General features: G+C 43.1%; 2 protein-coding genes across 4 annotated transcripts in view; one reads left to right on the top strand and one right to left on the bottom strand.

The window, feature by feature from the left end:
- Positions 1 to 2,428, top strand: part of LOC138744295 (metal transporter CNNM2-like) — a 102,966-nt gene extending 100,538 nt beyond the window's left edge. For both annotated transcript variants that reach the window (XM_069900192.1, XM_069900190.1), the window contains one exon: positions 888 to 2,428. In XM_069900192.1, coding sequence (XP_069756293.1) covers positions 888 to 1,094 — 207 coding nt within the window. In that variant the 3' untranslated portion in view covers positions 1,095 to 2,428. The remainder of the gene's footprint in view (positions 1 to 887) is intronic.
- A 1,511-nt stretch (positions 2,429 to 3,939) lies between these two features.
- LOC138744296 (arsenite methyltransferase-like) overlaps positions 3,940 to 12,072 on the bottom strand; it is a 36,431-nt gene continuing 28,298 nt past the window's right edge. For both annotated transcript variants that reach the window (XM_069900195.1, XM_069900194.1), the window contains exon 11: positions 3,940 to 11,562. In XM_069900195.1, coding sequence (XP_069756296.1) covers positions 11,461 to 11,562 — 102 coding nt within the window. In that variant the 3' untranslated portion in view covers positions 3,940 to 11,460. The remainder of the gene's footprint in view (positions 11,563 to 12,072) is intronic.

Raw genomic sequence — 12,072 nt, 5'->3', positions numbered from 1 at the left:
CCTCCAGCCCTATAATTTAATATTTCAAAAAAGTTATATACCGCCACTGTTTTTTGCATTTAATGAATGTTCTGTTCCTCAATTCTTTTCTATTTGAAAAAAGGAAAACGAGGCAGAGGAGCATGGCATTAGGCCTCGTGTTCCAAGGAGGAAGCGGAGTTGGGAAGGAAAGCTTGGAGGCAGGATCCTGATAAGAACTTCAGCCTTCATTCATGACCTTGCCTATTCATCACAATGCACTTTGTTAGAGGCATCATGTCAGTGTTATCAGTAGTTTGTACATCAGTATTAACAGACTCAAGTTCACTTTTTGTATTTATTCTACAACCTTTGAGCAACAAAAAACAGTTCTTGGGTTTCTCAAAAAACTGCTGCAGCAAATGATCGATACTTTTGAGACTAAATGGCTGTGACTATTAGTTTGGACAGCTTGTGATTTTTTTTCAAATTCGAATCAAGGATGTTTTAAGGTTAAACTTCCATTTGCTAAAATCAACTTATACGAAGTGTTGGGGCTTGTTATAATTTTAATAAGCCAAAATGTAGTTTGCTGTCACTTTATTTCTCTGGGATTGTAAAAATCCCCATTCCAGTAACAAGTCTTTCCACCCCTGAGCAGCATTAGAATGGTCTCCTGTGCAATGTAAGTGTGTGTGCGCGCGTGTGTTTTTCCTTATTCTCCTGGTTTATACTTGAAATTGTTAAAGTTTGTTCATGCGCACTTTTCACCTCTGGGGGAAATTGAGTTTTTAAACAAACAAATCTTTATCGATAGGAATTATAATTTTCATTGGTAACTGAAATATCCTCTCGTATATACTTTTATGTGAAGAAAAGTTGTATCTTTAAAAATGTATGCATTTAAACAGATGCATTTCACTTTGTAGATTACAAGACAGCATTATCAGAATGCCCTGATGGCATCCATAATGGATAAAACACCACAGTCATCAGACAGTGAAAATACTAAGATTGAATTGACTTTAAATGAGATGCACGATCACTTACCTGATGAAACAGCAAACCTGCTAAACGAGCAAAACTGTGTGACTCACAAGTCGAATCACAGCATGCACAATGAAGGCAAAATATAGAATAGTGACAGAGCTGCTCACTCGCTTATTATTCAGAGAACTGCTGTATTGTGTATACAGGCACGTGCAAGCACATGTATCCACTGTCATGAGACCAAAGAGATGTGCCTCGGCGCAAGAAGGTGAACAAGAATGACAGAGGTGGTTGAATGGAACACTAAACAACTGCCAAGGTTCTGACAGATCCTCTGCACACTGGTGGCTTGTTATCCTTCTCTATATTCATGTTTATTGTTAATCCTTGCACAAAAGGAGAATGGTCAGATGTTTGGGAAAGTAGTCCAAGTGCCATATTGTGGCTGGGAAGAGAAATGTGTATTTTTTTAATGATGACCTACTGAGATTAACTGTGAGACTGTAAAATGTGTTTTTAATTATGGTTTAAGATGGTCATTGAAGGTGAATGTTGAAAATGTGTCCATTTCTCCAGCTTACTTTAGTATGTGGTTGACGTTTTAAACACCCATTGCATTAAATGGGATGTAGTTGCATATTTTATCCCAAAAGAGTTGGGGTTGCTGGGCATTTAAATTGTAACTTGAATATGGAAACTTGATTCCACATTTGCACAAAACGTCATTGACTTAATTGATTTCAACATTTGTATGCAAACTGTGAATAACACTCCAATATATATGGACTCTAGAACTCTTTTGGAAGATATAGTAATGTCTACATAGCAGGTAAATATGCCAAATCCACCCATGGACGAATGTAAAACTGAGAAATGCAGCTGTAACTGAAGTGTTCTTATGGCAGACTGACTATCACTACATATTGTTTAATCAATCGACCTTGCAAGTAAATTGCAGTTTGTATTGTACAAAACTGACTCTGAGGTGAAGTATTCTGACTACAGTATTCATAACTATGTATATATTAAGCACAAAAAATCTATGGATGAAGTGTAAGTTTCATAAGATTGTCAGTTAAATGACATTTATAATTAACAATGGTAAAGACTTTGTAGATTTACAGACTATTTATTTTGTATATGATTTATTTGTATATTTTGTGATTTCATTGCATTTTGTTTATTCTGATTCTGTCATTCCATTTGGTTAAAATGGTTTTATTCTAAATGGTTTTTCATTCCACCTTGTCCTTTGTGTTATTTCTCAATTCGGTATGAATTTGTTTTGTTCTTTCATATCGAGTGCCTCTTCACTCTTTCTATCTTGGTTTCCTTTAAGCGGATGCAACCTGGTGCAATCAGTTAATGGGGCTAATTGTGGAAATGGAAAAAGACTAACGTGGCCTGGAGTTGGTTAATGGAGCTTCTCATTTTATACCGAAAGTGAATAACTTTAATAAAGAAATGATTCATAATTAAATGGGCACTGATTTCTTAACAGGACGTGCTTGGGAACGAGCAGTTTTGCATCCAAGACAGCAATTAAACAAATCAATGTTTCTGTATATGCATGGGCAGTCATGGACCCTTTAAAAATTCAGCTACTTACTCGAGATCGTTCTTGGGCTGATTGGTAAAACGTGGTAAGTTGGCAGTTAGAATCACCAGGCAATACTGTCTAGACATTTTTCGATAGCTGGAGTTGTTAGCACCCAATGGGTTACAAGGGTGTAAACGTAGTGGAGGGGCCAGTGGAAATGGAAAAATCCCTGAAGCCCATAATCAGGTAACTGAATGCAAATATCAAAATTACAATGAAATTGAAGGGGCTCTGATATGATCATGAAAGTTTTCTTTACCTTTTCAGCAATGAATCTAGATCCCTGGGCATTTAAAGGCCTAAGTACTTTCCTTGGTCCTGACAGATTGTTACTGAAGTTGTAACATCCGACAACAGACTTGAGAAGGTTAGGGAAATTGGTTCTAGAAAAGCCCAGTGGTCCCCTGCCTCCATGGCAGTGAAACCCTGTCACTGTTTATATCAACTCATCCTGCCATTGCTCTTCAAAGGAAGACACCTTTAAATATACAGAATTTCTTTATGTACCTTAACCAAGTCTGCTTATGGGAATACAATAGAGTTTAAATTTTATCAGTTTTTCCGTTACTCTGTTGGCTCCTGCACTAATAATAGTTGATGAATAATATCTTTAACAGGAGACGTCAGCAACTAATGTTGTAGTGAGTCTCAGGAAACATGGAAAGAGGGGTTCAAATGTAGAAAGGATTGTAATAAGGAAATAGAGAAACATATTCGTTAATAAGTGAACAAGGTTCTCTTTATTTGCTCATCACAATCCTTTCTACATTTGAACTCCTCTTTCCATGTTTCTGTTTTAAGAACAGTTCCACATTGATAACACTGGACAACGAAGAATTTTCTTCCTGAATCACCTTAAAATTCTAATCATCCTGTTTTTTTTTGTGATTTAAGTCTACTTCACCCATACAAAACCATGAAAAGTGCAACATGTCATTGAAAATTCATTTTCTGCGTTCACTCACCCTGCTTGATCTGGGTCCAGTCAGTGATGAACATTGTGACCATCAGGGTGACTGGAATCCATCAATGTTGGCCGACTCTTGTTGGACACTAACACAAAAGGCTTCAGATGCTGAGAAACATTTCAGCAACAAAACATTTTTCTGGTCAGTTGAACTAATGCAATATGTCAGTATCATTATGCAATTTAACATGATAAATTCAATAAAAGTTCATTTAATGCTTATCCAACTTGCGTGACAAGAAAATCATCTTTATGTTCAGTTTGAAGTTGTCTGAAAATCCTAATTATTTTTCAGGAAGCCAACCTTTTGAAAAAAAATTATTGTCCAGTGTTATCACTGGATCTAGGTAACTGGCTAACAACCAAAAAATAGATAGAAATGTTTGCATTATGGCTTATGTTATACTTGAAGAAACCAAAGCCATTTGCAATGATGAGAGTTTATTGACATATACATTAATACTGTACAATGCACAGATGCAATGAAATTCTTACTTGTTTCAGCCATACATAAAATGCATCAACAATATACCCAGATAGAAAAATGATGTTCAGTGGCAGTTAGCAAGAAGAAAAAAGTTTCAATAGTTCAGATAGATCTTTTGGTGGCCCCAGAGTAGTTTATGATTAGGCTAATATGGTTCTTAAGGCTGTTGGATCAAAACTGTTCCTGACGCTAGAGGTACTGAACTTCAGGCTTCTGTACCCTTCTCCCTGACCAGTGATGGGAATTCTTTATGATGTTGGCTGCCTTCTTGAGGCAGCACCTTTGAATGTGGCACTCTTTGCAGATTTCTGTATTCCTTGGCACTAGAGTTTCTAAACCAGGCCATTGTGCAACCAGTGCACCTGTAGAATTTCTATCTAGTATTCAACCATGTGCTAAATCTCAGATTTCTTAGACATGGACAATTTAATCCTTCCCTACCTCCCATCTTGTGCCTATCTAAGAGCCATTGTTCCAGCCTCCACCATGGCCCCCCAGCAATGCATTCCAGGGTCCCACTACTCTTAAAACATCTCTGTCATCTCCCTTAAACTTTCCTCCATTTATATAAAACAGATGCCCCTGGGCATGGGCCATTGCTCCCTTGGGACAAAGGTGCTGGCTCTCCACCCTATCTAAGCCTTGGTGTCTTAAGGACCCTCACTACCCAGGCCATGCCCTCTTCTCATTGCTACCATCAGGAAGGAGGTGCAGGGACCTGAAGACGAACACACAGTGGTACAAAAACAGCTTCTTTCCCTCCACTATCAGATTTCTGAATTGATAGGCCCTCGGACACACACTCACTTTTCCCTTCTTTTGAACTAATTTATTTTTAAATGTAATTTATTGCGACCCTGTAATGCTAATGCAAAGCAATTAATTTTGTCACATGTTCACAACATAAATTCTGACTAGTGTCACCTCATCCTCCGTCGCTCCAAAGAGAAAAGCCCTGGGGCACTCATCCTTTTGTCACAATACATTTCTTGAATCCTGGTAAATCTCTGCACCCTCTCTAAAGCTTCTTCTAATGAGGCAACCAGAAATGAACACAAGTACTAAAAAATAATGCTGAGTTTCAAGTCAGGACCCTTCATGGATTTTGAAGTTGGAAGGAGAGGAGCCAAGAAGTGATAGATGCTAGTCAAATAAAGGTGGCAAGACGGGCGGGGAAGGAGACCACAAGGGTGGGGGAAATCGAGAGAAAAGTGAGAACTGAGGAGCAGGTATAGAGCAGCTGAAAACAGTGGACCTAGAATGGAGTAGGTTTCAGTGTCGTGCTCAAGAGGCAGGTCTGAGTTCTCTCTTTCTATTGAATCTACTTCCCTCTCTTCATTCCAGCTTAGTCTCAGTCCTGAATCATTTTTCGTGCTCAAGAAACACCATGCTACTGATAGATCTGAATGTTCAAGGTTCTGAGAGATTTGGGATCAAAAGTTGTTTCCAGTCTAATGTATAAAACCTGAGCCTCCCCAAACCACATTCATTCTCCCCCCAACCCAAGGGCAACAGGAAGGGAATGTCTCTCATTCTGTTCTCAAACATGATATGTGATCAGTCATGGCTGGGTCTGTATCTGAAGTGATTGTAAAACTGGGCTAACCTCCAGAGTAAAAGTACAGATTAAACTCGTATGGTAATTTTAAAAAAACATCTGGAATAAAAAAAACCTTGCAACATTTGTACTGAGATGAACTCTGTAATATTCTACTTATTAACACAAAATAAAGCGTGAAAATTGCACTATATCTTTCATTGATAGTGTCTCCTGCACTATGGAATCAGGTAGTGGAGTGGATGTAACCATATAGTGACTGCCTTCCTGGGTGGAATCAGGCTGTACAATGCTTTTCAAGGAGTAAATGTGAATGAAGAGTAAATGTCTCCTCTGTGAAATGAGTCCAACCAGGAAGATTCGAACTGCACTGTGGGTCTCAGTGTAGAATCAGATTGTCCCCAAAACATTCAGTTATAATTGGAAGTAAGGAGAGGGAGAGAATGGTAAAAGGGTGGGGGGGTGGGGGTGGGGAGAGCTCTTTGAGGTGGATTTAGTAGAATGGCAGGAAAAGGCTTCAGAGAGATGTGAACTTGGCCAGTTATGTGAACATGGGCACGTCTTCACTCCATTAAGGACATCTACGAGAGGTGGTGTCTCAAGAAAGCAGCCTCTATCCTCAAGGACCCTCACCTCCCAGGCCATGCCCTCTTCACTCTGCTACCATCAGGAAGGAGGTACTGGAGCCTGAAGACCAATACCCATCAATACAAAAACAAGTTTCTTTCCTTCTGCCATCAACTTTCTGAATGGACAATAAACCACAGACACTACCTCACTTTTTCTCTTGCACTTTTTAAAGTAATTTATAGCAATTTTTGCATCTGTAAAGTTGCCGCAAAACAACAAATTGCACAACGTGTTCTTGACAATTGATTCAGATTTTGAGTGTGATTTTCAGGTAGCTTTCACTAAGGAGGCAAACAGGCTGGTGAACAAGCTTAGAGCACGTGGAACTGGGCTAACATAATGATATTGATTGACAGTTAATAGAAAACAGAATGACATTAAAGTGGCTGGTAAAGAAGGCAGCGCGACGTTAGACACAGCGGCTTCTCCAGGACACTGGTAGTTTTATTTTTGTCTTGTTTTTTGATCTAGCTAAACAGTCTAGTTAAACTGTTACAAAGTTTACCCAACGATATAGCCTAAGATAGAAATGTTTCTACTCACCTCCGGGAAGACCTGTGGGACGAGCTACACGACCATGGGCTGCTGCGGCAGGCAGATGCAACCATGGGCGGATTTAACCTAAAAGCCTTGGGATCGCAGAGGAAAAGGAAGCGGTGTGCAAGGTGGAGGAAGTGCGGTAAGCGAGCAGGGGTTCGTGCGAGACCGAAGGCGAACCTCTGCCATCCAGCTCTGCTGTCCATTCTGCTCGCCAACATCTTCTGCCTGGGGAACAAAATGGATGACATCCAACTCTGGAGGTATTCGCAGCATGAGGATGGACTACTGTGCTTTGGTCTTCAGAGAAACGTGACTCAGCAACAGGGTCCTCGATGCCACCATTCAGCTAGACAGCCTCACTTTATTTTGGGCTGACAGAGATGCTGCTTTGTGTGGTAAAGTCCATGGCGGTGGCCTGTGCATTTACATCAACATTAAATGGTTCAAGGACTCGGAATGAGTCTCCAGTCACTACTCAAAGCTGGTGTAATTTGTGACGTTCAGATGAAGACCATTTTATCTACCGCGAGAATTTACCATGGTCCTCATAGTTGCAGCGTACAACCCCCCCACCCTGGCACTAACACTAAGGAGGCAATCTGGGAACTGTACAAGGCTATAAACAAACTGCAGACTGCACACCCCGACAGACTGATCATTATTGCTGAGGATTTCAACCAGGTGAAACCTCGTCAAGGCTACCTAAATTCTATCAGTATGTGGACTTTGCTACAAGAGGGGAACACTTTGGATCTCGTGTATATGAACATCTCCAACATACATCGGGCAGAGCCCTGCCCCGACCCTACCTCTGATACTCAGACCACATCCCTGAAATGCTAATCCCAGTATACAGACTGCTTGTCAGATGCTCTGGACCAGTTTGGAAGCAGGTTAAGACCTGGGCAGTGGGAGCCATTCATGCACTTCAAGACTGCTGAGTGCATTGACTGGAACATGTTCAAGGAAGTGCAACAGTCTGGAGTATATACCATCAGTGACCAGCTACATCAGTAACAACACATCACTGTGCCCAAGACCATCATAACTCACTCCAATCTGAAGCCATGGATGATTGCAGAGGTGTGCTTGCTGCTCAGGAACTGAGATGCTGCCTTCAGAGTGGATGTCAAGGCAGCCCTAGTTATTGCAAGAGCCAAGCTGTCTAAGGCCATCAGAGAAGCAAAGCATGGACATGCCCAGCACATTCACAGTCACTTCCTAGACACCAAGGACACGTGATGCATGTGGAAGGGCATCCAAGACATCACCAACCACAAAACTACACCATCTGCCTGAGCAGGTGATGCCTCCTCCCAGATGCACTGAACAACTTTTTGAGATGAAAAACAACATGGTGGCAAAGAAGACCACCTCTCCTCCAAATAACTAGGTGTGTCTTGCAGTGGCTGACATGAAGAGAGAACTAAGCAAGGTCAACCCACAGAAAGATGCTGGACCAGAAAACGCTCCCAGCAGAGTGCTCAGGGGATGTGCAGCTCAGCTAGCAGATGTTCTCACCAACATCTGAGAAGCGCTCTGGTCCCAACATGCTTCAAAGCCGCCACCACCATTGTCCCTGTGCTGAAGATGTCTGTGACCTGTCTCAATGACTACTACCCTGTCACGCTCATGTCCATCATCATGAAGTGCTTCAAGAGGCTTGTCCTGAAGCTCCTACTGGCCCTATCACTGGATCCCCTGCAGTTTGTATACAGACCCAACCGTCTTATGGATGATGGCATTGCCACTGCCCTCCATCTAGCCCTCACCCACCTAGAAAACTAGGACTCAAATGCTGTTTATTGACTTCAGCTCAGCGTTCAACACAATCATACCTCAGTACCTAATAGGTTGAGCTACTTGGTCCAAAAACCTCCCTCTGCAATTGGATTCTTGACTTCAGGCAATCTGGATCCTTAACAGCATCTCCAAAACCATCACACTGAGCATGGGAGCCCCTATGTGTGTGTGTCCACTGCTGTTCACTCTACTGAGGCAAGACTGTGCCACTAAACACAGCTCAAACCACATCATCAAATTCGCTGACATGTCCATGGTGGGTCTGATTAGTAAGAATGAGGAGATAGCATATAGAGACGAGGTGCAGTCGCTAATGGACTGGGACAGAGTCAACAACCTCTATCTGAATGTCAAAGAAACGAGATGGTTGTCGATTTCAAGAGGGCCCGGAGGGACCATGCTCAACTGACCATTAACGGCTCCACCATTGAGGTCATCAAGAGAATCAAGTTACGTTGGAGTGCACTTTGCAAAGAACCTCACTTGGTCCCTTAACACCAGCTCCATAGCCAAGAAAGCCCAGCAGTGCCTCTATTTCCTGTGAAGGCTGAGGAAAGTTCATCTCCCATGATCCATCCTCACTATGTTCTACATAGGATGTATCAAGAATTTCCTTGGACCGCAAGACCCTGCAGAGGATAGTGAAATCAGTGGAAAAGATCATTGGGGGCTCTCTTCCTACCATGAAGGACATTTACAACACTCGACCACAGGCAAAAGGCGATAAACATTGTGAAGGACTCCACACACCCCTCAAGTAAACTGTTCTCCCTTCTGCCATCTGGTAGAAGGTACTGCAGCACTTGGGCCCGTACATCCAGATTGGGCAATAGCTTCTTCCACCCCCCCCCACCCCCCCCAAGCCAGGACATTTGGGGATAGATACTGTGGACTGTTATTGTACGTCTTAATATTTTAATGGGTTTAACTTCTATTCTACCTTATATTTATGCAAATATGCTCCATGGACCTGGAGAAATGCAAACTCGTCTTTACTGTACAAGCTTAAATAAAGGTGACTTGACTATTGATGACAGTGAAGGAGGTTGCCAAAAGTTACAGCAGGATCTCGATCGGTCTTACCATGGTTTGAATAGCATATCAACTTCACCACTAGAGAACACCCTGGATTAGATTAACGATGACCCTGGTGAGTACGGGGATTTCCCTGGCCTCCACCTTCGTTATTCGGATCACATATCTGTCCTGCTATCCGTGTGTGCGGGTCTGCTGACAAAATGAACTAAGCCAGTTCACAGGGAGATCAGGATGAGACTGGGGGTGCGCCTCAGAGGTGCTACAGGATCTGGCTGGGGTGCGCCTCAGAGGTGCTATACAGGACTGCTTTGAGACCAGAACTGCAGCTGTTTCATGAGGGTGACCAGCTCAACTATTAGGTCCCTCATGCTCCATGATTGCCTGCATCAGCAAGTGCACTGAGGATGTCATCAAGATCAAATGGTTCACAATCAGAGTTAACCAGAAACTATGATTGAATCTAGAGATCCAGGCACTTCTCAGAGCTTGTAATGCTGCCTTCAGTTCAGGAGACAGATGGCACTAAGATCAGCCATGACTCAACTGTCCCATGTAATCCAGAAGGCAAAGCGTGGGTACACAGAGAAGATCCACAGATAGCGGCAACATGAAGTAGGGGATCAAGACCATAACAGATCATAAGACAACCTTGCGAGTTAAAGACAACGACACCTCCCTTCCACACAGACTGAACATTTTCTATGCATGGTTTGATGAGAACAGGCCGACACTGAAGAAATCTCCATGTCCCCAGGATGAACTGGCCCCTGCATAGCCACAGCTGAGGTGAGGAGAACCCTATCCAAGGTGAACCCATACATGGCAGCGGGACCAGACAACATATCTGGTCGGATTCTGAAAGATTGTTCAGACCAAATGACGGAGGTCTTCACAGACATCTTCAACACCTCACTGCAGAAACCCATCATTCCCATGGGATTCAAGACAGCTATCATCATCCCGGTACCAAAAAGGGTGACAGCAACAGGCCTCAATGACTACTGCTCAGTGGCAGTGACTTCTACCAATATGAAATGCTTTGAGCATCTGGTGATGGAATGCATCAAAGACCACCTCCCAGAAACACTGGACTCATTTGAAATGTCACCTTTTGAAGAAACCGTTCTATTGATGATGCTCTAACCTTGTCCCTTGTCCCTCGCCTTGACGAGGGACAATCCAAAGTGGATTGCCATCTTGACCGACCTGGAGAATGATGACTCATACGACTAACCCCAAAGGCTGGTGGAGAAGGTGTCCTCGCTGGGACTCAATACCCCTCTCTGTAACTGGATCCCGGACGACCTAACGGAAAGACCACAGTCTGTCCGGGTCAGAAGCAGAATGTTGGTCATCACCACGGTGACCTCTGGCGCACCTTAAGAGCTGTGTTCTCAGCCCACTCCTGTTCACACTACTGACCCTGGACTGCATAACTAGATCCATCTCCAATAGTGTCATCAAGTTTGCAGATGACACAATAGTCGTTGGCCTCGTCAGCAACAACGATGAGTCGCTCTACAGAGAAGAGTTGGAAACTCTTGTGACATGGTGCGAGAATAACAACCGGAGTCTCAACGTGGACAAGACGAAGGAGATGATCGTGGTTGAGCAGGCCGAGGCATTATTCCTTGGGGCGCAGGAAGATGACAGGTGCTCTCAGAAGTATACAAAATCATAGATCCGGTGTTTTGCCCAGAGTTGGGGAATCAGGAACCAGAGGCAAGAGGGTGGCAAGGGGAGGCACACCGATCTTAAGCCCGCCTCTCCCCTCCAACCTCCTCTTGTTCTTTGTATGATGTATATGACAATAAGTTCATCAATCGTTTCTTGACATTGTTTAATGATTGCAGCAAGCAGATCCTTCTTCCCTTCGACGCGGAGAAAATTTAGCAGCAACCTTTGTCCTGGACGGAACAGGCTTTAGTGCAGGATGGGGCCCATCCCTCTGCGGGGCCTTCGGACAGCTGGAAGGGATCAACTTCAGAACCCTAAACAAACAATGGATCCAATATCAAGAACAATCGATGGCTCAAAAAAAGTGTTACAAGGTAGGTTTTAGTTATTGTTTTGGAGGGACGAAGGGCCTGTAGTGTGCTGCAATATTTTATACTCTATGTTCTAAATACGGCCAAATAAATAGATGCTCCATGATTCAAAGGTCACCCCCTCCAGCAATGCAGCACCTCCTCTGCAGAACCCTCACATCCACGCCAGGTGCTGCATTGCTGGAGGGGGTGACCTTTGAATCATGGAGCATCTATTTATTTGGCCGTATTTAGAAAACTGAGCATAGAACTCGAGGTATGGGGGTTCCAATAGTGAACATAAACCATGGAACAGTACAGCACAGAAACAGGGCCCTTCTATTCCATGCTGGACTATTCTACTGAGTTTCACTGACCTGCACCCATGTGCCTGTCCAAATTTTTCTTGAGTGTCAAAATTGAGCCTGCATTCACCAATTCAGCTGTCAGCTTGATCCACACTCCCACCACTAG

This window comes from Narcine bancroftii, chromosome 10 (assembly GCF_036971445.1).
Source record: "Narcine bancroftii isolate sNarBan1 chromosome 10, sNarBan1.hap1, whole genome shotgun sequence".
In the NCBI taxonomy this organism is placed as follows: domain Eukaryota; kingdom Metazoa; phylum Chordata; class Chondrichthyes; order Torpediniformes; family Narcinidae; genus Narcine; species Narcine bancroftii.
This window is presented reverse-complemented; position numbering and strand designations above follow the sequence as displayed.